Consider the following 26,210-nt stretch of genomic DNA (forward strand, 5'->3'; position numbering starts at 1 on the left):
AGAGAGGGAAAAGGGAGAAGCAGAGGAGAGAAGAAGATCTCAGCTCATTGTATTATTATTTTTTTTGGCACATTCTTACATACATCAACCACTGTTGTTAATGCATTTAGCAGTGGTTTAGCTCTAACTACCAATCAGTTCTAACCAACACACCTAATTAACTAACTGATCAGTTAGTTAATTAGTTTTAACAGCTTTCTGTCAAAGGACTAAAATGCCCCTGCTTACACTTCTTAGATTATAACACTCCCCCTTCAAGCTAGGAGGTGTGAAGATATTCAACACCCCTAGCTTGGATAGAATATATTCATGTTGGGCTCTAGACAATCCTTTAGTTAGTATGTCTGCTAGTTGTTCTTGAGTTGGTAGGTAGTTTACTTGAATTAAACATTGTTGCAGCCTTTCTCTAATAAAGTGATAATCTATTTCTATATGTTTTGTTCTTTCATGATATACTGAATTGGCAGCAATCGAAATTGCAGCTTTGCTGTCATTATACACTTGCACTGACAACTCTACTCCAACCTCCACTTCTTTCAACAATTCCAGCAGCCACACCAACTCTGACACAGTTAAAGCCATGCTTCTATATTCAGCTTCAGCTGAGCTCCTTGACACTGTGGACTGTTTCTTGGCCTTCCATGATATCACGACTTTTCAATCTTTATCATGTAACCAATGACAGATTTCCTGGTTAGAGGGCAAGCAGCCCAGTCTGCATCATAATATGCACTAACCTGGTGGTTTGAGCAGCTTGAGAGTAGTATGCCCTGTCTAGGTTGTCTTTTTAAGTACCTGACTACTCTTAGTGTAGCATCCATGTGAGATTTTTTAGGTTGATTTAGGAACTGACTCAATGTGTTACACCCCAGACTTTTGTACCTTGGAATGCTTCTTAAGCTTCTTAAGTTTCTGCGAAGGCTCTTAAGTTTCTTAGAAGTCGTCATGTGAGTCGGATAATCTATAACGCTATCAAATAATCCTAAGAAAAGGAGAAGGAGATACTTCATAAGAGAGAAGATTGAAACTAGGGTTATAAGAATCCGGAAGAAGTTGAAGGTCAAGTAGTGAGTCGTAGGACTCAACTTACATGTGAAAGCTATTACTTGGGACATTTTACATACTAAGCTCCTTGAATACACATCGAGCTTAAGTAGCAAAGAATACATAGGCTCGTGAAGTGAGACGAGATTACGAGCTCACGAAAGAGAAATAAGGAAATGATGCGCCTACTCGAAGCAAGCAGGTGATGCATCTACTTGAAAAAACAGGTGATGCACCTACTTAGGGTCAAGTAGATGATGCAGCAGCTTGGGGTGGACCCCACTGCCATGTGGCAGCCCCTCATTGGTCGCATGGATGCGGTGGCCTAATAGGGCTGGACACGTGACACCCTTAGGGGATGACATGTTCACCTCCCTAGGCAGCCTATAAATACATGTTACATGATTCATAACTTTATTTTGATCCCAAAACTTCAGCAAAGCAAAGGAAACAAAAAACCTAATCTAAGAGAGAAAAGGGCGACGGCTCAGGAGGAAAAAAATGGTAAGTCCTGATTTCATTCCGTAAATTAATTATCTAGCATATACCATGATGGTATAGAGGTATTAATAGTATAAAATCATGGATTGGAGTAGCACCAAATGGATAACAAGCAGTCCGCGCGATTTCAGCAAGTTTGAAGAGTTTCTGAGGCGCGATTTGGCGAGTTTTGGCCAATTTCGGGTAAGGTAAGATCTTTTATTCCAATTTTAAGTTTATGGTATTGTTATAGGGTGTATTACATACCTTGTATGATGCTTGAAGTGTAAAAATATTATAGAAATATTTAACGTTCGAAGCAAGCTAAATTGGAGTCGCTATAGTTAAATTATAGTCGAAGCAAGGTGTTGTGCTTATGGTGTGCTGCTGCAGGTGTGTGGTGGTGTGTTTCAGAGACTAAAGGTATTCTAAAAGAGGTGTGGGGGCTGCTGGTTTTAGCCATATGACCCCTCGTTTCGTACAATTAAAGATTTTGTGAAATAAAGACTAAAAACCCTATTTTGATATCGTAATTTTCAGCAAGTTGTTTGGAGCTTATGTTGTGTAATGTTGCCGTGTTTTAGTTGTATATGAGCTGCAGGTTGTTGTTGTTGGTTGGCTGTAGTGATTAGGGATCTAATTGGAAATTCGGATAGGGCATGTTATAGGGAAGGTGCTGCCTGATTTCCGTTAACTCCTTAACTAACTAAGGACTAGTCGAGAAGGCGAGTGAGGAGATGAGTTCTATGAATACTCGTATGTAACTTAAGACGCTGGAAAGTCGAGGGTTGTTGATGCTTGTATTGCTTTCATGTTAAATAGGTTCAAGAGACGACGAGGCGAACGTGTTAAAAGTAATCCGTAAGAGGTATGTAAAGCTAATGCTTTCTTCTTTTGGCATGTAATATACCTCGGAAAGTCAAGTAATATACCTCATCACCGTTGGGTTAAGAAGGCAAAGTTGAACATCAACGTAGCTAAATGAGTAATAACTTTATAAATTTCATCGGTGAAGAAGGTAAATGAATCAGTGAGGTGATTTAGCAGTAAACAAATCTAAGTTAGAGGAAATGAAAAGTCTTAGGCCGGGAGAAGCTTCTTGAAAAATCAAATAATTATTTGATGTTGGTCATGTCATTTTCTTTTCAAATTCTATTTTTTACTTTATTTTTGTTTATGTAATTTAGATAGGATCTATTTTAGACATATCATTTGGAATTGTTTGGACTTTTTTATTTTAATTAATGAGCTACAAGCTTGATCTATATTTAAAAATGTATATATATTTTAACATCATGAGACATAACCAACATGCAAGATAACAAGCCTTAATATAATAAAACAACACTAAAATGCGCATAATGATAATCGATAGCATAAATAATAACAAAATTTACCATAACATAAATGTCTCAATTAAAGGAAATAATATCACCATACCCCACACAATACGATAAAAGAGTCTAATAACAAATAAAAATAATAATAATAAATATTTTCACTAACTTAATAGATAAAGCGATTCAACGACACCTATGTTATGAACGTGTTGCTTAAAATTATAGGCTTCTATCCCTTGATTAGTGGATATATATTCATCGCAATATCAATATTTTTCATAGCCATATCTTTTATTTTCACGTGCTTAGAAGTTTATTATTTTTTAAGTAAAATACAATAGTCTTGTTGTCACAATAAATCTTCACAAATCTAAAGATGGAACCAACTATCTCAAGCTCTAAAATAAAACTCTTAAGCCAAATAACTTGCGTAGCTGTTATAAGAAGTTACAAATTTTACTTCTATAATTGAAAATGTTGTAAGATTCCACTTCACACCCTCACAAGATATTGTACCCCTACTAATGTGAGGATAAAATTAAAAGTATACCTCAAATTATAAAGACATCTAGTGAAGTCTGACGATTAACTGTTTTGTATACTAACATAGAATCTCTTATCTTCTTTAAGTACATCATTATTTTTTAGCAACAATAAATGCCTTTTGAATTAATATGATAATGCTCAAGAGCATCAACAATTAAAAAAATGTCAGGATGAGTGCAAATATGTATATACAGAAGGCTTCCAACAACATTTAATAAGACGCTTTTTTCATGAATTCTTTCTGGAGATTTATTTTTAAAACACAAGTCTAGGCTTAACTTATCAGTTTCATAATAAAGACATCTTTCAGTTAACATTTTTAAAAAAATGAAAAATCTATTCAAAATACCATCAATGTAGGCTTTTTATGAAAATCTCAATAACTTATGAGATTTATCTCATCGAATTTCAATATCCAAAATACATGATGAATTTTTGAGATACTTTATATCAATCACGTTTTTCAATAAATACTTAATTTCATGTAACAATTCTAAATATTACTATCAAGTAAAACATCTTCAACATAGAGAGTGAGAATAACGAATTTACTTCAATTGATTTTGAAGTAAATGCAATGATCGATTTTGTTCTCCACAAAGAGATCACACACATGTATAGACTTCAATTCATAAGCATATACAAAGTGATTTTTTATTTTATTTTTTAAATATAATTAATGAATCTATATTAATGGAAGATGAACTATTAATATTTTATTCTTTTTTTAATAAAAGTTTACAAAATTAATTGAACACAGAAATATATTAGAAAGGACAAATTAGTCATATTATAAAAAACAATTTAATAATTCACAGATCAAAAGAATTGTTATAATAAATTTAAGATAAGTCAGGTAAGTGTAATATCGTAAACCACAAGAAAAATTATTATGATAAAGCTAAAACGTGAAAGGAGATTTTTGAAATTACTCCTAAAATTTTTAATTTATTTTTTTAAATATTTAAAAATCATACAAATATATTATAATTATAAGTATTATTATATTAAGATAGTTAAAAATATATTTTAAAATATTAATAAAAATTTAAATAATTTAATTAAATGCGAAACGTGAAAATATTTTAAAACGGAGGAAGTAATACTAATGGAGAAGACAATGAATCATATATAACCAGCTAGCTTTGTCTGCTTACATAATAATTGGCCCCAATTAAGGAACACAATTTTTTAACATAATTTTTATTTTTTGTTTGGATCTAACTTCTTATCAACTGGTTTAACTTATTGGACTAATATCTCTTTATTTGTTGTGAATATTACCAATCTTTTACCTAATCTTTTTATATTACATTACACTAAACTAGACTCGACATGTTTCGAAAATAATAAAAAATTATGATTGGTTTCTAACTCCAGTGCATGAATATATATGAATAAGTTTGAATTAAAATTTTATCCGAATTCTTTGTTTATATCTAAGTAATAAATATAAAAGATTTTTTTCTGAAATAATCTCTTTCTTTTATAAGATAAAGATAAAATTTTCATATAAATATCTTTGATTGACCTCATTTATGAGATTATATTGAATATGTTATTAATTTTTTTTATGTATATAGATTTATTTTAATTTTTAATATCAAATATAAATATTAGTACATACTATTGTTTTTCTTCCTATAGTAAAGTAAGAACCTATTTGGACATGTCATTTTTTTCTTTTCTTTTTCCTTTCTTTTTTTATATATCTTTTTTGAAACGTTTTTAAAATTAAAAACTTAAATCTTTAATAAAAATTGCGTCTGCCAATTAATTTTTGACGCATGTGGAGATTATTCTGCCACTTTTTATAAATAAGGGTCATTCGGTTACTGGTTAAAGTTATGCAAATATTAGTTATGTAGACTTTTGTTATGTTTGTATTAGTTATGCAGGTTTATTTAGTAGAGTTTAAAAATAATTAGTAAGCTAATTTATTTATTTTTAATTTCAAAATATTTAGTGAGCTAATATTTATTACACTCACTAAAATATATAACTATCTAAATAACACATTAAAATTTAAATAAATACCAATAGCTAAGATATTAATGTAAATAACAAATAACTAAATAAGTAATTTGTATTGAATATAATTAAGCTGGTGAGACTGCTTCCCCCTTAATCAGAGGTCTCAGGTTAGAGCCTGAGAATGAAAAAAATTCCGTTGGGAGTACCACCACTGAATGGGCCCTGCAGTGCACGATCCGAATTTAGTCGGAGCTCCACGGGCTCCGGACACCGGATGAAAAACCCCAAAAAACAAACAATCAAGACGAAAAAGGGTAAATGTGTAATTTGTTATTTTAATACATGTATAACTGATACCCACATAACTTATTCCACCTTCTATCCGGCATAACTTATACATAAATTTTCTCATAAGTTGTGTAAGTATTAATTATGCAGAATTACAAAAAACGCAATCAAACATTGTATAAAAGTAATATGTGAATAACTTTTATTCTATTTGTAAACCAAACATGGTATAAAATTAATACACGAATAACCAAAATTATTCATGTATTAGCTTTATATTTATCCCATAACCAAACGGCCCTAAATGTTTTGTAAGTATATTTATTTCATTAAATTCAAATCAGAAAAATCAAACAGCAACACATATGATTATGTAATACAAATAAATTTTCTACAATTATACTAAAAAAGAGTAATTAATTATTTTCACTCATATAAATATAATTTTAATTTCTTTAAATAAAATATACGTTAAAACATAACTATAAACTTTTTAAATATCAATTTCTAAATTCAACTTCAAACACTCTTCTTTTTTAATTAAGATTTATAACTATATCTATATCCAAACAAAAGACATCACCTTCTTGTGTCATGCAATCCATTTCAACTAAACACCTTAAACCCCCCAAAATTATGTCTGGATAAAGGGGAAAAAGCAAAATAAAATGAAAAAAAAGAAGAGGAAGATAAAACAGTGGAAATACGGGTCTCATCAATGATTATTAGTATTATCATAATATATAATATAATTAGTTGAATTTTAATATAAATATTAAATATCTAATGAATATTTTTTTTTTTAAATGGATGTAATTTAAATTAATAAAACTCTAATATAAATATCGAAAGAGCAATATATAAATCTTCATGATTATTATTATCCTTTGTTTATTTGTTAAGCTTAAACTAAACTTCTCTTTCTCACACAATCACATACTAAAAAAATAATTCCACACATTCTCTCTATCATCATCACTCTTGTCTCTCTCTTTCACACACATACACACACTGTCTCTGGGCTTATTTTCTTTTTGAAACTTTTTAACATTATGTATTAACACCTTTTTCACAAGGATTCCCTGAAAAAGCCTAGGGTTTCTTCACCCAAAATATGAAAAATCACACTTTGATAAAGAAAAGGTGAAGAAGAAGAATCAAGATTCGTTTACAATACACTCTGTATTTCCTCTTTTTCTAACCGGCGGACAGTTGTGTTTTAACTGATTTTCTTAATGGTTATTGTAACCCAGTTAAAGATGGAAACTTTGTGATTGTTCAAGTCAAAAAAGTGCGAGTCTTGTGTCTATATTTATTGGGGGTTGCTTTTTTAGAAACGTACATGTGAAGCAAATTAGTGTTTTCTTTTGTTTTTTGTCTTTTTGGTTTCTTATCTCATCTACCAACTGCCACTCTCCATCTAATACTGGGTGAAGATGGAATCTTTTGGATCTTGTCTTTACTTGTTTCTGTTACTTAGGTGTTTGGATTTGACGAATTTATGATCTGGGTTTTGTTTTATATGGCTCAAAAAAGGGTTCTTTAGTGAGATTAGCAGATAATGACTGTTATTCATGCTATGATGATTTCACAGGTTTGGTCAAATGAGTTGTTCTCATATCAAAATGATGGGTACCAATAGCTTTTTTTGAAAATTTGGGGTTTTGGGTATTTTAGGTTATTTTTTTCCTCAGTTAGTTGTGTATATTTAGTTTAGTAATGGAGGACATTGGGTTATTTAAACAAGCTTGGATGTGGTTGCAATCAAAGAAAGATTGTTATTCGGTTGTAAGGACAGCTGCTGGCTGTTTTCGGGATAAAGTTGGAATCTTTTATGAGCGGATTTGGCCAATTGTTTGCTGTGGATGTGCAATACTGGGAAAATTGCTCTTTATCTTGTTCAGATACTGGAAGGATTGTTTAGTACGGGGCTGTCGATCGTTCTTTGCACTTGGATCCGCTGCATTGCTCCTTATTATGTGGAGCTGTTTTCTAAGTTTGACATCATTGTCTTGTCTGGTCTATGTGCTCCTTAGTATGGTATGCTTCTATTCCATTTCTCTTAGTTTCCTGTCTAATTTGTGAGCAAGCAAGATCTGCTTCCTCTTCATTAATTGGTGATTAATTAGATTGATCCTGGATTTTATTGCACATGCATTGTACTTTTAGTAAGGCATATAATGACATATCAAAAATAAGAACTTGAACATATCTGCAGGTTTATTGATGTTTAAGTTATTTACCTAAAGCTCATTGGTCAAGTTGGACATGAATTGAATGCTGTAGTAGATACTACGAGCAAGTACTACAGTTTTTGGTTCCTGTGATGATCTTTTCATAGTCTTCATAAAACAAATAAGTTAACTTTGTCTTATTGTCACATGAGCAATTATATGTTGCGCAGTGATGTTCAAGATTATTATGTTGGGGATTTAGTTTTACCTACTTAGATATCCAACTCATTGAAGGTTGTACTATAGATAAAAGCAAAGTACCACTCTTGTCCCCGTGTTTTAGGCCATACGAATGTCCATGCAGATATCTGAAGTATATATTGAAATTCAAAATTTTCCGAACTCAAATAGGTTATTATAATTTATAGCTCAATTAGAGTGCTTGAACTTCAACTTCATCTCTTGTTCTTGAATAAAGGAAAAAAATAGATGGTTTCTGAAAAAAAGTCTCTTCTAGCTTCTTGTTTAGTCTTGTGCCACTACTCCTCATTGGCCTCTCTGTTTGGTGAAAAAATATACTCAGTATGCTATTCTACTTGTTTCATTTCCCGCTTCAAATGGTCTCTTGAGACTGTTCAGTGTTGTTATTTTTTTTTTTTTTTTGAAAATGACTGTTCAGTGTTCTTTTGCAGAATCACTTTCTTTTCAAATTCTCACTAGTGAGGTGCTGATGATATTTTATGTTGATTTGCCTTTCAGGGTGCTGCAGGGGCTGCTGTTCAGTATTTGGGTTGCACTCCTGGGCTTTTCATTGTTGGGCTCTTCGCTATTTTAGTTTTGTGGATGTATGCCAACTTTTGGATTACTGGTGTATTGTTCATAGTTGGAGGTAGGTTTGTTTCGTAGTTCAACCAAATTGCTTAAATTTTTGTGCATTGGTTCTTTTCTTTCATGGATGAAACCGTTCTATTCAGTAAAAAATGAGACCTAATAAATAGACACACAACTAGATAGCTTGACACCGTTATAAGGGTGACACCATTACTAACTTGAATCTCTTCATTACCTGAGATTTTGTTTAAATCTTATATGCAACCAAAAGTATCTTGAAAGGTATTATCTCAGTCCAGTCAGGTGGATCTTGCTGTAGACATATCTGGAGTATTTGATGTGTGGACTGAATCTAGGTTGTTAGTTTGTAATTTCCCTGCACTGGGAACACATGCAACTTACTAGGAAAGTTTAAAATAGGACAGAAAGATGATATTATGGATTTGATCCTACTTGTTTGACTTGTTTTTAAACACCTTGCGGTATTGCTTCTATCTGATAAATTTCTCAAATTTACTTTTCCAGTGCAATATATGTATATATGATATACCGTATTTTCAGAAGTTATGCATCCTTTGATACTTGACTTTGCGGTTTTGTAGGTTATCTATTTTCCTTAAACCACGCAAGACTTGTGGTATTAATGGCTACCATATATGCTATGTATTGTGTTAAAGTTCGGGTTGGATGGCTTGGAGTTTGTCTCTCAATAAATCTCTCTTTCCTCTCAAATGACTTAGTGAACTACTTACTCCAGTGGTGTGACAATTTGAGTGAAAGCACACATGTTGAAGATTTTAAAGAGTCTGAAACATTTACTGAGGATGATTTCTCCACAGATTATGAGTCATCAGTTCCTGTGGATGAACCTCAAAAGTTTGAAAAGGTTCACGCTTGCAAAACATTCAGCGACGCTGCTTCTACTTCTACTTCATCAGTTGTAACCAAACAGATAGAACCCCCAGCTAAGCCAGTAGTTAGAGAAGATGCCAATTCAATTATTGAGATGAAGCGGATATTAGATAGTGCAGATCATTATGAAGCACTAGGGGTTTCTCGGCATAAGAAAATTGACACTTTATTGTTGAAAAAAGAATATCGTAAAAAGGTATGCTACTTTCTTTTCATGCCTATGTATTATCTATCATGTGACAGGCTTTAAAGTCAAGTGATGAGTTTGAGGGACATCTACCTGAGTCCTGTTTGCAATTTAGCCTAACAAATTAGAATGTATCATGTTGATGTTGATTACTCATCCGCCTTTTAGATCTCCTTATTTCTCAAATCTATATTACTAACTTGGGGTACTGGAAATATTGTGTGCAACGATATAATCTGAGAGATGTTAAACCTTTTGATTAGTTTGATGGGTTTGAGTTAGGCATCAAAATGTCCATGACATTTCTTTGACGCAAGATAACAAAATTTAATGTCTGATCCAATGATATATAACCTTCTGTCAAGACGAAGTACATATTGATGCTAATTTTATATACATGTAATCCGCAGGCAATGCTTGTGCACCCGGACAAAAACATGGGAAGTTCACTTGCCAGTGAATCATTTAAGAAACTTCAATGTGCATATGAGGTGATCCCTATTTTAAAAGCTAAATTATCTGTTAATTGTTGTTATAATACTATTGTTGCTTCCTATTTTTTTGAGATGCAAACATACTGCTATGGTTCTCTTATACTTTCATTTGCTTTTCAGGTTCTTTCCGATGCTGTCAAGAAGCGAGACTATGATGAGCAACTCAGAAAGGAAGAATCTAAGAGTGTAATGCAAAAATCACCTAGCACGTCCAACCAGGTCCGTTCAAGTGTCTGGCTAAACTTCATTAATCTCCAGTAACCCAGTCAGGATTCAACATCTTATCCTGCAAACAAAATTATCAAAGTGGGAAAAGTTTCAATGAGAACTAGTTTTATCAGTTTAACTGGGAAAGAGTAGATTCAGTGTCTGTCCTGTCCTTCATTTGAACTATCTATTGTAGCCCTATTTCCTTCAATGATGGCACCGAATTAAATTATGTGATACTTGTTTCACAATCAATAAGATCCATGTCAAAGCGTGATTAGCCTTTAAGGTGAAACAACAATTTCTAGGAGTGTGCAGAAATTGTAAGGTATCCTGGAACTTTCAGAAGAAAGAATTTCTTTTGGAATGAGAAGTTCTATGCTATGATCTAAGACCTGTTCAGCTTTATGATCTTTACTAAGGGAAACTCATGTAAATAGTTATTGATTGATTTAAAAAATAAAAATAAAGGATGCCTTTCTTGCAAACCACCAGTTCCATGTCAATTTCTTTGAGGTCATAAATAAGGTACCAAAGTTTTATCTTCAGATCCTTCAACAGGAAGACTTAAACTTTACAAATGACTTATCTGGTATGGTGCAGGAATCCTCCAACTACTGCTCAGAAGAGTCGAGGCGTATCCACTGCACAAAATGTGGCAACTCACACATTTGGATCTGCACCAACAGGACAAAGGTCAAGGCAAGATGGTGCCAGGTTGGGCAATCATTAAATTGTCTGTTATGGTTGCTGTTCCTCTCTTTCGCTTGTTCAAATTTTAATGAAAGCTACTGTGTACAGGATTGTTGTCAATATCACCAAGCCAAAGATGGGGATGGATGGGTAGAGTACAAAGGATCATTGGTTTTTAATCGACCACAAAAGGTATCTCAATTTTGCAGTAATTTATATTCTCTTGAAAGGTTCATGTGAAGTAGTGTTCAATTTGGTTCATTTACCAGTTCAATAGATAAAAGTGTCATTCAGGAACAAATTATCATTTCCTGAAAATCTTGGAATTAGAGTACTTTTTATTATGGGTTCTCAAAGAAGGCGAAAATCTTATGCTTAGGCCCTGCACCATGCGAACTAAGTTCGGCATTTAAATGGAGAAGGGTAGAGGAGTGGGTCCATTGTCTCTGCGTTTTGAAAGCTGCGGTTGGTCCTAAGGGGGGTTGACCCCAAATGGATATTTTGGTCATAAAAAAATGGCACGTTATACTTGATCATTATTGTCTAGTTCGATTCTCAATAGATATTGTAGGAAGCAATTTATCAAAAAAATACTTTTAGACCTTTCAAAATCTTTGGACTCTTGTACTTAATGGTCACTTTGACTTCATTACAAAGCTTCAAATTGGTTTGGTCAAGTCTCAACATGCTTTATGTGATCAAGTTACTGTATGTAGGGTGGTTCTCCACTTTTTAAATGTCTATGAATTAAATGTTATGTCCTTAGAGGGTGCAAGCAAATTGTTCACACACTGGCCAATTAGTGTGCCAGTACTAGTCAAAGGTCAACTCAAAGAGTTGAAGTTAGCATCTAGCTGCATGTGAACAGTGGTCTCCATTACTTTCACATGTAATTTTGTTGATAAGATGCTCATTCTTTGTAATGTTCCTTCAGGCGGAGATACCTCGTGCTTTTGTATGTGCTGAGGGCAAGATATTTGATGTGTCAGAATGGGCCATATGTCAGGTCAGTAATCTCTGTTATTACTCATGTACCAAACCAGATAAAAGTGTAGACTCGTCTGTAAGACACTTCAATTGACTCTTTTTTCGTTCTTACATCACTGCTTAAATGGCATTCAGTCTAAACAACATTGCCATAGTCTTTTTTGTTTGGTAAATCGACCTACTGTATACATGTGTGACAGAAGCTGATGGATAAGATTGTCCAACCTATTGAAAAAAAATAAAATATTGAATATGCACCGGACGTTTACTGCTCCTGTGGAAGCAGTAGAGAATTCCTCGGATGAAAACTATTATTATAAAAAGATAGAAATATGACGTTTGCTGCTAGTACTTGTGTTTACCAATCTCCTCTGTGCAGGGTATGGCTTGTAGACCCAATACCCATAGGCCGAGTTTCCATGTGAACATGGTTGGTTTAGAGAAATCATCCCAGAGATCCAATTCAAGTAGGTATCCGTGGGATTTTGATGCTGAGATGACAGATGAAGATGAAGAATTCGAGCTGTGGCTCCAGCAAGCTCTAGCATCTGGACTTTTTTGTGAGACACCAAAGCGGAGAAAGACTTGGAGTCCTTTCAAGTTGAATCAGATGAAAGGAAAGAAGCAATGGAGAAGGTCTTCATGAGTTACACGCATAAAAAATGGCTACGATGCTCGGATGCCATATTTGTGATGATTCAACATCCACTGCCCCTAAAATCAGGACAAAATGAAAAACGAGGATAAAAAGACATGATGCGATATCTTAAAGTTTCATATGCATCAAAACGGAGATGACTGAGCTTCTCATCAAGGGAGAAGCCCATCTGTTGGCTTGACTAAACAAGTATAAATGTGCTGGTTAGCTGATCCATTTGTATATATCATCCTAATTATCCGGCTTGCGTACACTCCATCCTCTCCAAACTCTGCTTGTGGGATTACACTGGATATGTCGTATCCTAATTATCCAGCAGCATTTATCTATTGCAATGCCTAGTTTTGAGCTAGATCCCTTGAATTGATTAGGAGGAACAAAACTGAGCAAATCTTTGTACATCTGATGATCCTGCCTGGACTTGGACTACTTGAGGTACAATAAATTTCAGAGAAAAATTGTACTCTTCTGTGCAATTGTAGGACAATTCATACTATTATCCCACTGCATTCCACATATTTAAATACAAGATCTTCGTTTTTTTTTCTTCCGATACCTTTATGGAAAGTTAATAGTTTGGACCTTGCCCATAGCGGAAGTTTAGTACACTAGACTCGCTTTTTTTTTGGAGATAGAATTGGATCTCCCAGGTGCAAATGTAGTCCAACTTTTAGATCGTTGTTTGAGCAAATAAGCATTAAACAGTTATGGTTCGTTGGGAACAATTAAGATTTTAGTTGGATCATAATCATCTTTCAACCAAACTGAAACACTAGCCCATGTTAAATCTGATCCTAATTTCATAAATTGCAAAGAGTTTAATAGTTTTGTTCAGAATACAGTCTAGTACTGAAGTTTGCCTATAGAGAAGTAAAAGATTCTTTGCACAAGATCAGAGACAATCTGAGATAATATATCATTCTGTAAAGTCCAAAGAGCAAAACTGAATTGTTCAAACCCAAGAGAACAGAATCTGAATCCCCACCCCCGGCTCTTCCACATGCGTTCCCTCGTATAATTTCTTTGGCTAATGTCATAGATCATCTTCTTCTAAATCCTGTTATAAATCTCTGGATGCCGGCAAAATCTGATACCATCTTCACTTTAGAGAAGGTACCTTTCTTCTTAGTATCAATGTAGTGGACTAGGAATTCGCTCTGTTCATCACCATTTGTCTGCAGCAACATGATGAAAGGACATTAATAAGCAAATATAAAATGTAGAATTTTTTTGCAATGAGAGTACAAAACTAAACATGCCTATTAGGTCCTGCTTTAAATGTCTCTTTAACAGTCAATAAGCAAACATTCTTTTTTTAAGAAAGAAATTAGCATTCTGCGTCTCTATATACTCTTACAAACCTGTAATATCTTTCAGTCCAGATTAGTTGTTCTTGCAATATTTAGGTGACTTAAACCCTTGCCAAACTAGTGGAGAATCCTAGAAAGAATGCACACTCATGAATAAATCAAGGGGACTTGTGAGAAGTTAAAATTCATCTTGTAAGATTAGTCATTGTGAGTCAATGGGGTGCCACAGCTTGACGTTATCAAATGACAAGTTAAACGGGAAAGAGTAAAAAGCTTGATCCAGAACATGGATAGTTACCTCAAATGCAAAGAAACCGCCAGGTTTCAACATTGAAACAGCCCCATTGCAGAGATGGATAAGGTCATTCATACCACTTGCTCCACCGTCTAACGCTAGCCTAGGTTCATGTCTACCAACTTCAGCTTGTAGTCCACCAATATCTTTGCTTGGAATATATGGTGGATTACTGACCAGTCCCACAAATTCTCCTTCATCATCTCTCAAAGGCTCAAACCAAGATCCTTGCTTTACATGGACTTTTTCCTGGCACAAACAAACAAGACATATGTAGTTTACAATGTATTCAAGTTTTGCATCCCTAAAAGTTTAATCAATGATTACCCTCCATTTCACTAATTCTATAACAATGTATAAAATATTGATTTATGATCAAGAAAGTCCAAATTCCCATTTTTCTTCAGTCACAAATATTTAAAAATCACAACTTTTGCTAAACTAGCCAATTCTACAACTATATCAGTTAGCTTTAAAGATCAATCAGCTTGAGAAAATCAACCATGAAAATACAGTAATACAGAAGTAAAGTCTCAAAGAGGAACCATACTAAGAGCAACAAGCAACCATAACTACGCCTCAATCCCAAACAAGTTGGGTTCAGCTCTACGAATCCCAACCTTCATTTAAGCTGTTCAAACCATACTAAGAGCAACAAGCAACAACTGCGCCTCAGTCCCAAACAAGTTGGGGTCGATTATATGAATTCCCGCTTTCATTTAAGCTCATTTCAAACCATACTAAGAGCAACAACAACAACTACGTGTCAGTCCCAAACAAGTCGGGGTCGGCTATATGAATCCCTGCTCTCATCAAAGCTCATTTCAAACCATACTAAGAGCAACAAGCAAATTGCACAAAATACTAACCTCCAAATCATACCTCTGCACATTATAAGATGCAACTGCAGCAGCAACAGGACTTAAATCAGTAGCAGCAACTCTACCATAACCACCCAAAATCCTTGCAATCCCAATAGCAAGTGCACCACTCCCAGTCCCCAAATCAGCCCACAATCCTTCCCTCAACTCCTCATTCTCCTTAATAGCATCATCCACAAGGTCCACAATCAGCTCAGTCTCAGGCCTTGGAATCAAAACCCCTTCTTGAACACTCAAAACCAAATCCCTCCAATGCTCACAACCAACCACATACTGAAAAGGCCTTCTTTCTTCTACCCTTTGTTTCCACAACATATACAGTTGTTCCAAAGACGCCCGAATTGAAACTGAGCTATTTTCATTGTAATTTTTGTGGGGTTGTTGCAAGAACGACTTGGGTGTTTCAATTACATCTTCAACAAGCCAATTTAGCTCCCTGAACAACAATTCTGAGTCTGGACCATTGTCCAGTTCCAAGAAAGTGGAACCCACAGAAGAAGTTAGGGATTTAGCCCAAAGGTGCCATTTTTTGAGGTCTGATATGGTTGTTTTGAAGGCCGATGGCCTTAAAAATAGCGGTATTTGAGGTTTCACTGAGGTTGCTGGAGATGAAACAGAGCAACATGAAATGGGTCGAATGAAGCTCAACCTCATTTTCTTCGACACCCAGGCAAGTTTCAATCTTCCTTCGGATAGTTTAGCCCCATTTCTTTTGTTGGGTTTTGACCCGCTATCTGCTATTTGTTTTGATTTGAGGTCCAATTAAATTTTTTGTTTCGATTACTAATAACGGAAAGATCACTTTAACCTCTTCGATTCATATCTATGATTTGCTGTACAATATATCAGTTATAGACTTATGGTTATACAATTTCAATATTTGTAATAAATATACAGTCAAATTCATTAGGCCTTTGGTATATAAGTATTTAATTAGTTTGTATTATGCCTTATTTGTATATGTTATATAATTTTATTCACCTCAATAACTCTTCAACCGACATAATCATTGATATTAGGTTATAGAGATGTTCTTCGTCAGTCAGTCAGTCAGTCCGATTTGAATCATGAAATTGTTACTCAAATCTGTTTGGATTATATATTTACCTAATTTTGTTATTTGATACAAAAAAGAACATGTCGCCGTTTGAAGTATGCAAGTGTTTTTGATGTTTCTTCTTTAATTACTTGTTGCTTGCTGATTACGAACTTAGTACAATTTTATCCTTTTATTGCCTTGTTCATGACCATCGTTTAACCTAGCATCAAATATAGATATTCTGTCCTAATTTAACATTAGATATATCATTGGCACATATGTGATTTATGCTCTATAGACAATCTTAATCTTAAAGGGGAGTGAACAAACCTCTCATAAAATTTATGGTTATCCGATTCAGGGCTAAGCTGTCACGCCCAGAAGTGGCTGGCACTCGAAAACCATTGTTGGCCTTCAAGCGAACCATTTAGTCCAATCACACTTTCATTCAGTCACATTCTATCAGTGGAAGACTCAACTCACAAGAATACTATTCATAAATAAGGCCAAAGGCCAACTACATATCCAATCAACAACTAGTAAGAATGAAACTAGTCAAAACGAACAAATCAACATCATCCACACTCTAGTCTATGAAGCCTCTGTCAACAATCTAAGAGGTGCCAATGACAGGTTCATGGTTACCACAAATCAAATAAAGGTAAACTAACTCAAAGCTAAAAAGATAATTGCGGTATCCTTCGAACACAGGGAGGACTCACCAACTAGCTGGAAGCGAATAGATCCTCAATAGTGCGCTTGTTGATGATCTCTAGTACCTGTCTCTGCATCATGAAACGATGCAGGCCAAATGACGTCAGTACGTGGAATGTACGAGTATGTAAAATGGCAGGATGAAATATGCATCAGGGTAGGATCAAATCAACTCAGAATCTCAACTCAAAAGAAGGAACAACTAAATCAAGATGTCCTAAGTTTAAACAAGATTATGATTTAGCCAAGACCAATCATATCCAATCCGACTCAGAGTACTATCAAGACCTATATGAGAGTTTCTCTTATCCATCATAAAATATATTTGAATTGTGCGAAAATTAAATTTAGGATAAACAAGTTTGATATTACTAGGCTTTTTCATCCTCTTTATCTTATTCTTGTTTGAGTCTTGTTTTCACGATTATGAGAGTATGTTTCCTTGGCCTTGGAATGAGGAAATATATAGCAAGGCCTATAGTTGATCCTGCCATAACAAAAGGTATCAACATGCCTCCAATGACACATTGCTCAATCTGCTAAGGTAAAGACAATATTCTCTTAACAATCTCCCCTTTGCAAATCAACTATAATTAACATTTCTTTTTATTTGGAATATGTAAACTACAAAAGCTACTTAACATTTAAGTTTTTTAATTAAAAATAATTAAATACTTACTATTTCATCACGTACTTGATGAGATAAGTGAGTTACAAAATGTGGTTTTAATGCTTAAGTCATGTATGCTTTGGACATTAAAATAGTCAACAGAAATGGATATACTCCACAACTAAATTAGGTGTATGTAGCTATTATATGTATCTGGATTGGGTATTAATCTAATTTCATTTTTTATTTTGTCGGTTAAAAATGACATTTGACAGCATGACAATACCTTAAATAGGCAAGAGGACACTAGTTCACATTAAAGCTGTTTTTTTTGTTGATTTTTTCCCAATTTTCTTTAAAAATATTTTCTCTATAAAACAAGTTCTTGATTATCTAATTTTTGGTATGGATTTAGATATTAATTTCTTTTAAAAAAAACAAATTTACGACATAAAATTTACATACTTAGTGCTTACGTATACAAAGTACTACATTTAATAGAACTTTTGATCTCATAAATAAATTTTTTATTTTAATCCATGTGATATTTGACTAATCATATTTAATCTTTAATTATTGGAAATATGCATTTTTGATTCTTTGCTCGTGAAATTTTTACAATTTTTTAAAATTATTAATCATCTTGTAATTTAATCGCCCATGTGTTAAGTTGAACTTGTATTGTTACTCTATACATGAAGATAAGATACTTTTATTATATTTTAAATATAAAATATTTTCTATTTTTTAAAAAGTAAATATTTTAATTTATTAGAAGGTTAAATATGTTGTATCATATATCACAAAAATTAAAATAAAACTTATCAATGATTGAGGGATTAAGTTATTATACCAAATATTAATGTAGCATTTGGCCCCAAGTAATTTTTGGGAACTTCTGTTTGTCCATAAAATTTGTCATTACTTAACAAATATTTTTGGCAAAATCCCCAAGTTCCAAGTTCTAAAAAAAAGTAGAACTTGGGAACTTGAAAAGTTTTAAAAATTTAAAAATAACCCCAAATTTTTATATTTTATAAAACATCAATCATTTATTAATTTTAACTAAATATTTATCTATCAATTTACTCCATTAATATGATCAATCAATACCATGAATCCCTCTTAAATAAAACTTATCTATAAAAATATCCACCGATCCTTTTAATTCTTCATCATTAAGTATATGTTAAATGAAATAATTAATGTATTGTATATAATGTTATTTTGTTATTGTTGATTGTTATCAATTCTGTTATAATTTTTTTTAACGAAACATCTTCATTATAAAATGATAACACAAATTTATGGGTATTTTTAATAATTTTTAAAACTTACAGATATAAAATAATATTTTTAAAAATTTCACCAAAATTTGGAAAACCTTGAGGCCAAACGCATGGTGCAATTTTATCAAAATTTCTTTTAAAAATAACTTGCTAAGAATATGTAAAAACTTGAGGCCAAATGGGGCCTAAATCATACATTTATAGATAAAATAAAAATATTTAATAGTAGTATCATATTTGAAGGGCACAAGAGAATTGTAGCATTGGATTCTCAGCTCTTTGTTCAAGATAGGGCTTTTAAAAGATTCTATTTATCAAAAGCTCTTAGTAGGAGATGATGTTATAACTTTAGCTACTTTTACCTATAATTCACCTACTTTATACATTATTCTATTTATAAAGTAAAAAGTCAAACCTCAATTACATAGAAAATTGTGAAAAATAACTTAATTATATAAGTCATAAACCGTATTCAATTCGCGAATAAAACACTAATAATTCTTTTAATTTTGAAATGTCACATGTGATTATGATCTTGAGGAGGTTATAACTAAAAAGAAAATAATGGTTTATAAATGTCACATGTGATTATGATCTTGAGGAGGTTATAACTTAAAAGAAAATAATGGTTTATATCTATTTATAATTTAAATAAAAATAACAATTTTACATTTTTTAAATGTTTTTTTTATAATTTAATTTAAAAAAATTATAATATGCCATTTTAGAATTGATTTTTTTTGTTAAAATTGAGATGGTTGAACCTCTAGATGTTTCTTATGGAGTAATAAATTGGAGGGTCTCCCACATGTTGACTACAACATATTGGTCCCCTATGGCCACCACCCCTTATAATTTTCATTTAATTATGGTTTGATTTATTAGTTTCCCTTTACTATCTTTAACTAGTTGATTGACATTGCATTAAATTTTCCACTCTAAATAATTAGTACACTCTCTATTTTATATTAATTAAATTTTTAATTTTTTTTTATTGTTCAAAATAATTAAATTGTTTAAAGTTCAAGATGAATGTTTGAAACTTTTTTTATATTTGCCCTTTCATTTATTAAAGTTTTATATTTTCTAGGAGATAAATCATACTACTTGAAAAATTATATTTATAATTTTACAAAGGACAATAGAGGGAGTATAATAGACATAGTATATGTTAACTAAGTTGATAAAGTAACAATATTGAGAAAGAAAACCGGCATAGAACCTTTTTTAAAAAATGTTTTTCATCAGACTCTTCTTAATTCATAAAAGACTCTCCTTTGAGATGTTTACTAATTTCTTCATATAGTATATGTTAATGAAGTCAAAGACGATACATTATCCTACTATATACTAATCCGTTTAATTAAATGCCACATACATTTTGTTCCCTTTTCTAACTTTTTCATGTTTAACGATTTTTCGAAGTGTGGTTAGAGAAATTACTAAAGAAAAATGTTCAATGGCTAATAAGGTTCAAAAGGTCTCATATCTATTTTTCAGTCGAAAAAAATATACTAAATCATGATGGACAAAGTTGTCAAATACTTATACTTATCAAGATATAATAGACACTTTGTGTAATTAGTCAAGTTGTGAACAAATTAGCTCGAACACCATGATTATTAGAAAAAAGTTAGAAAGGGGCTAAAAATCAAGGTTTTCAAATGTATAGGAGGTAATAAAACGTGAGAGTTTAAAAACAAGGTTCCAAAGCAAATTGTCAAAGCAAATGGGCTACTTTTGTAATTTGACATTATTGACCTTAAAGGGAATGCCGTAGCCGCGTGGGACTTAGGGAGCCGACGTACAATATAGTCAACTTGCAATTGCATTTAATTCAATTCAATTCACCGCACACGACCAACGTTAATTAATATAATTAATTGAGAACGTATGGTAGTATGCTAAGGTGTATAAAATAACATCGCATTACATAATTTCTAATTTATTTTTTATAACAATACCTTCACAAATACAGTATAAAGAATGCGAAAAATATTTTAAGGGACAATTACATTTTTAATCATGTTAATATATGCAAGTAAAAATTCTTATATTACTAATTTTATGATTGCCATGTATTAGTTATACAATCAAACAAAATACAGTAATACAATATACAAAGTTAATGCATATAGTATTTTTGATTTTTTTTTCAATACATCTTATCAAACGATCTCTATATATTTTTAATATGTTCGATCACATTACCTTTTTTATATATAATTATGAAATAATTTATCTTTAGTTTTAATGAAATGATTTATACTCCCTTTATTCCTATTTATATGTCGTCCTTATGAATACTTGTCATTTCACAATATCAATGTATAAATGACGGTATTTAAAGTTTGTTTTAAATCCACAAAATTTTTAATTTTTTTTCTTAAAATTTCATGGCTAATTATATGGTGTTTTTACAAAATAAAAATAAATATTAATAAGAAATAGTAATACTATTCATAAATTGGAAGGTACTCATCCTCACCTGATTATTATTACTACAATCTTTTCTTTTATTATATCTGAATCCCTCTATCACTTTCTGCAATTATTTTTTCTTGTAATCTCTAGGGTTTTTCAGCTTCAATCTTTTGGATCCATCAATTTCCTTGTCTCAGTTTCTCATTTTTCTGTACTGAATTCTTCGAGTCTTAGTAATTTCATTTTTTTATGCTTTGTGAATCCAGCTGAATTTTGGCAGAAAACAATTTTATTTGATAAATTTCAAAATCAGAGAGTTTTAAAGGGGGAATGGGAATTTGTTACTCTTCAAGTAAAAGCAAGAGCGATGATGGGTTGTGGGATGGTAAGAATGACAGCAGAAGGTCTGATTCCAAGTTGAAGAAGAACAGTTACAGTGGCGATTTCAGCACATTTTTAAGCAAGTTAAGTGGTGTTGGTGGAGGAGGGGGTGAGGACAAGGGGCTGCATCATATTCCTGGAAGGATTTTGGGGAATGGAGCCACCTCCCGTGCTTGCCTACACACTCAGCAAGGGAAAAAAGGAACTAATCAAGATGCCATGATCGTTTGGGAGGTCCTCAATTCTCTCTGTTTCTTCAATTAATTTATGTGTTTTTCTGTTTATGTCATGAGTAACCAAATCATCTAACTTTTTGTGCATATAGGAGCTTAGATGTCGAAAAATTGAACCTTTTAATTATCTGTCACCTGTTCCAAGGCTGGATAAAATGAGGAGGGTTGTGGTAGGTTATGGACGGTGTGCAAGTTAACTTATGAATCATCGGAATTTTGTGTTTTCTCTGCGTTGAATGCCTCTATGTCATATAAGTAACCAAATCCTCAATTATTTTGTGCATATAGGACCTTAGATATCTAAAAATTGAACCTTTTAATTATCTATCACATAGCCAGTTCCACGGATGGATAAATGAGGAGGGTTGATGGCCGGTGTAAGTTTAATTATGGATCATCTGAATTTCGAGTGTGTAGATTGACGTTTACTTATGCATAGAGTTATATCTATGATCTTCTCATCCATCAATTATGGTAGATGGACTAGCAAAATAACTTATGTAGTTCTTGTTTGTGATACTTCCTTCACCCAATTAACTATTCCAGTTTTGCATCGAAATTTTCAAGTCCTGCGAAAGTGTAGTTATTTTATGGTGCAGTTCATTGACTCCATTTCTTGTCAAAACAAAGAATTATTTTTTCTTATCTATTGGGTCAGTTTATGACTTGGTTGGAATGTTTCTACAATAGAATTTCTGCTCGAGAAGTGATACAATCTTTTGCGGAGTATTTGATGGACATGGTCCCTATGGCCATATGGTGGCAAGGAAAGTTCGAGATACTCTTCCGTTTCTCCTGTGTTCAGAGTGGCAAGTCAAATCCAGTGGTGATCAAAGTAATACTTCTGAGAACGGAAATACTAATGGAGGTTCACATCTTGATGATGTCTTGGATGATGATTTGATTGAAGCTATGGAAGCTGAGAGCAACCAAAAGTTCCCAGAAATACATCTTCCCCTTAAAAGATCAATGTTAAAAGCTTTCCGGTCGATGGATAAAGAACTCAAGTTGCACCCAACTATTGATTGTTTCTGTAGTGGGTCAACTGCTGTTTCCTTGGTGATGCAGGTAATAATTTAGCTATTTTGTATAAACCAGGTTGATTTTCCTAACGTTTCAAAGAGATTTGGCTGCTTACTGATAAAAAAAAATTAAAAATATTTGGGTGCTTATAAATATAAATAGGAATGCAGTAATTATTGAAGTAAATTAGTGAGCTACTTTTTTCTTATAGCCAATAAATCCCTGAGGACTAGTAGCGCACGGTTCTATGCTCTGTAGATAAACCTCTGTTTTCCACTTAACTATCAGTCGTTTGTCTATGGCAAGGGTGTAAACACATTACTTGCGCCTAATCAGAACATCTCGCGCTGCACGCTTACCCCTAGATCATATCCCTGGAGGCAATTAGTGAGCTATTCATTGTCCTTGTTTTTGAAGGATTATCACTTTTGATGTCCTTGCCTGTACTACTACATGGGTTACATCAAACATGAAAACATGATACAGTTCATTTATGTACTGCGTCTTGCTATCCATTCAAATATCATTCAATAAAATTTTGTTACATACGTAGGTTGATGGAGTCCTTGACAAAAAGTTCTCTACTGAATGCCCTCTCATTCTACTGGATGTTTTGTAATATTGTCTTCTTGTAGTTAACTATATTTATCAAGATATTTTCTTGGTCTAAAATATTTATTTGTTATACTGAAGCAATTTTCTTATAACTTCTCACTTGACTTGTACATGATGTTGAAATACTACTTGTAGATATTAAGCCTGAGCGGGAGGGGTTTCATATGATTCTGCCAAATATTTTGTTATTGTAGCTCTTTCCTAATTGCTTAGCATCCCAAAAGCATTTTAACTGATCATTTGGTGGTGTCTCAGGGCCAGGACATAATAGTTGGTAATGTTGGTGACTCAAGAGCAGTATTGGCAACTAGAGACAAAGACAACTATTTAATGGCTGTACAGTTGACAGTAGATTTGAAGCCTAATCTTCCAAGTCTCTCTTTCTTCTTGATTCAATACATTACCACTGAGAAGCTGAAATCTAATTGTCTTTTTTTCTTGAAGAAAGTGCTTAAATTTAATTTTCAATTGTTTTGTCTTGTAGGAGAAGCTGCTAGAATACATAAATACAAAGGCAGGGTTTTTGCACTGCAAGATGAGCCAGAGGTTGCACGTGTATGGTTGCCAAACAGTGACTCTCCTGGCTTGGCAATGGCCAGAGCATTTGGTGATTTTTGTCTCAAAGATTTTGGTTTAATTTCTGTCCCTGATGTGTATTACCACCGCATTACTGATAGGAACGAGTTTGTTGTTCTAGCAACTGATGGGGTATTTATTTCACCTAACATTATTTCACTACAAAAAGAAAATCATATCTAATCTCTTGGAAACACAGACTAAATTTCACCTTCTTAGTCTGTTTCCATTTATTAACACTTAGCTTTGTCTCATGATGTAATTGCTTGTTCTCTGTAGGTTTGGGATGTCCTTTCTAATAAAGAAGCCGTGGATATTGTGGCCTCAGCCCCAAGTCGTGCTACAGCTGCCCGAGCTCTTGTGGACTGCGCGACAAGAGCTTGGAGACTGAAGTACCCCACATCAAAGACTGATGACTGTGCTGTGGTATGCCTTTTCCTGGACCGTGTACCTGCACCTGATGCCGTAGTGACAGCGACACAAAAGACAATTGTTACAGATGGCAACCTTGAAAGTGTAGATAGTAATACTGTTTCAGCTTCTCATATTGCAGTTCTTGAACATTCAGGTACTACGAAAGATGCCAGTGAGATAGTTCCTGTTGACGAGTCAATCAAAGAACCGCTAGCTGATAAGGGTCTTGGACATTCTAAGAGAAGCCTAGCCGAGTGCCTTTCAACTGCAGAAGATCAGGAATGGTCAGCCCTCGACGGAGTTACCAGGGTTAATAGCCTTCTTAGTCTTCCTAGATTCTTGTCTGGTGACAAAAAGTCAGCCAGTCGGAGGAAATGGTAGTAAGACATCAAGGCATGATACCTCAAGGGCCAAGGCTAATGTAAGTGATTTGTATTAGCATTTTCTGCATATATGATGTTGTGCTTCTCAAAGATTTTGTAAATCAAAACATGTTAGCAGCAGTAGTGGTATAAGCTTAAAGGCTAGAAAATTGCCCGGAATGTAAAACAGCTTCTATGCTTGATGACTATCCAAATTGGAAATGCTTTTTGGTAGGATATTTATAATTGATGATCACATCTGAGTACGACGCGAGGTCTCAGAAAGAAATAACATTTTCTTTTACTGAGTAGTATTTTACTTTCATGTCCAAGATGAGATCCCCCTCTGGTGCACTCTAGGTGGGTGGTTGTTTTGGTCATTTTTTGAATATTGCTGAACAATGAAGATTTGTGTTTTAGGTCTCCTTTGAATTCTGATCCATTGAGCTAAGTTCTATTGCACTCCATATCAAATATATTTGGTCTATTTCCCTATATACCCTTATGAAATTCTTTCAGAGTGTGGGCCAAAATCTTTTGTCTGCATTATTTAGCTCAATCAAAGCCCAAATGTCAAATTGGTTGGATCTGGAATTTGTCATAAATCATAATGGATGGTTTAATTTGTGTATTTTTTTTGTTGTTTGAAATGTTAGGAATCTTCTTTTTTCTTAAATGAGGCAACACGAATAGTGAAGATTCATATAATCAATTGAGTCGTATTTATTGTTATACATACATGATAACATTACTTATTGTACCTAAAATTTAATATAATTGCAGAATAAATACTACTAATTTGTAAAACAGAATTAAGGTTCCCTAAGAACACCAGAAAGAAGAAAGAACAATATGGTAAAAAAGGGTGGACTTTCAAGTGTGTCAAATCATCCCAATTACAGTTTACATGTGAGGAAAGTAAAATTCCAAGAATTGGCAGCTTTTTTATGCTTGCACTCCAACTAAAACTACAATTGCCAAGTTGCTATTTTGCAGTGGGAGTAGGGACATATATTAAATAAATAAAACCAAAGATATTTTTTTTTCTTGTAAAAGTCAGGAATATGGTGGAATTGTAAAAGGGTTACAATATTTGTATTATTTTTTTGTAGTACAATTTACTAGAGTAAAAAATAAAGAGCAAGAAAAAGATGGGAGTGAATTTTCTATATAGTAGAGTTATAGTGTTATTCTTTTAGACCTGGGAATGATACAAAATTATTTTTCAC

At 33.1% G+C, this 26,210-nt stretch overlaps 3 protein-coding genes across 4 annotated transcripts; 2 read left to right on the forward strand and 1 right to left on the reverse strand.

The window, feature by feature from the left end:
* The first annotated feature begins 6,603 nt into the window (after positions 1-6,603).
* LOC129891688 (uncharacterized) lies at positions 6,604-13,364 on the forward strand. The gene is made up of 9 exons (XM_055967132.1): positions 6,604-7,712; positions 8,606-8,735; positions 9,280-9,785; positions 10,187-10,267; positions 10,391-10,489; positions 11,081-11,194; positions 11,279-11,362; positions 12,105-12,176; positions 12,537-13,364. The coding sequence occupies exons 1-9, from the start codon at positions 7,392-7,394 to the stop codon at positions 12,801-12,803; spliced, it is 1,674 nt and encodes a 557-aa protein (XP_055823107.1). The 5' UTR covers positions 6,604-7,391; the 3' UTR covers positions 12,804-13,364.
* Positions 13,365-13,707: 343 nt separating this feature from the next.
* LOC129891689 (uncharacterized) lies at positions 13,708-16,118 on the reverse strand. The gene is made up of 3 exons (XM_055967133.1): positions 15,290-16,118; positions 14,424-14,669; positions 13,708-13,990 (listed from the first exon to the last, which is right to left on the reverse strand). The coding sequence occupies exons 1-3, from the start codon at positions 15,953-15,955 to the stop codon at positions 13,856-13,858; spliced, it is 1,047 nt and encodes a 348-aa protein (XP_055823108.1). The 5' UTR covers positions 15,956-16,118; the 3' UTR covers positions 13,708-13,855.
* Positions 16,119-21,458: 5,340 nt separating this feature from the next.
* LOC129891690 (probable protein phosphatase 2C 6) lies at positions 21,459-25,237 on the forward strand. 2 transcript variants are annotated; one of them, XM_055967135.1, is made up of 5 exons: positions 21,459-21,992; positions 22,682-23,059; positions 23,885-24,002; positions 24,114-24,337; positions 24,485-25,237. In XM_055967135.1, the coding sequence occupies exons 1-5, from the start codon at positions 21,708-21,710 to the stop codon at positions 24,998-25,000; spliced, it is 1,521 nt and encodes a 506-aa protein (XP_055823110.1). In that variant the 5' UTR covers positions 21,459-21,707; the 3' UTR covers positions 25,001-25,237. The 2 variants fall into 2 exon arrangements, with proteins under 2 accessions (XP_055823110.1, XP_055823109.1); XM_055967134.1 differs by having other exon boundaries at positions 23,885-24,337.
* Positions 25,238-26,210: the final 973 nt, after the last annotated feature.

This window comes from Solanum dulcamara, chromosome 6 (assembly GCF_947179165.1).
Source record: "Solanum dulcamara chromosome 6, daSolDulc1.2, whole genome shotgun sequence".
NCBI lineage: Eukaryota > Viridiplantae > Streptophyta > Magnoliopsida > Solanales > Solanaceae > Solanum > Solanum dulcamara.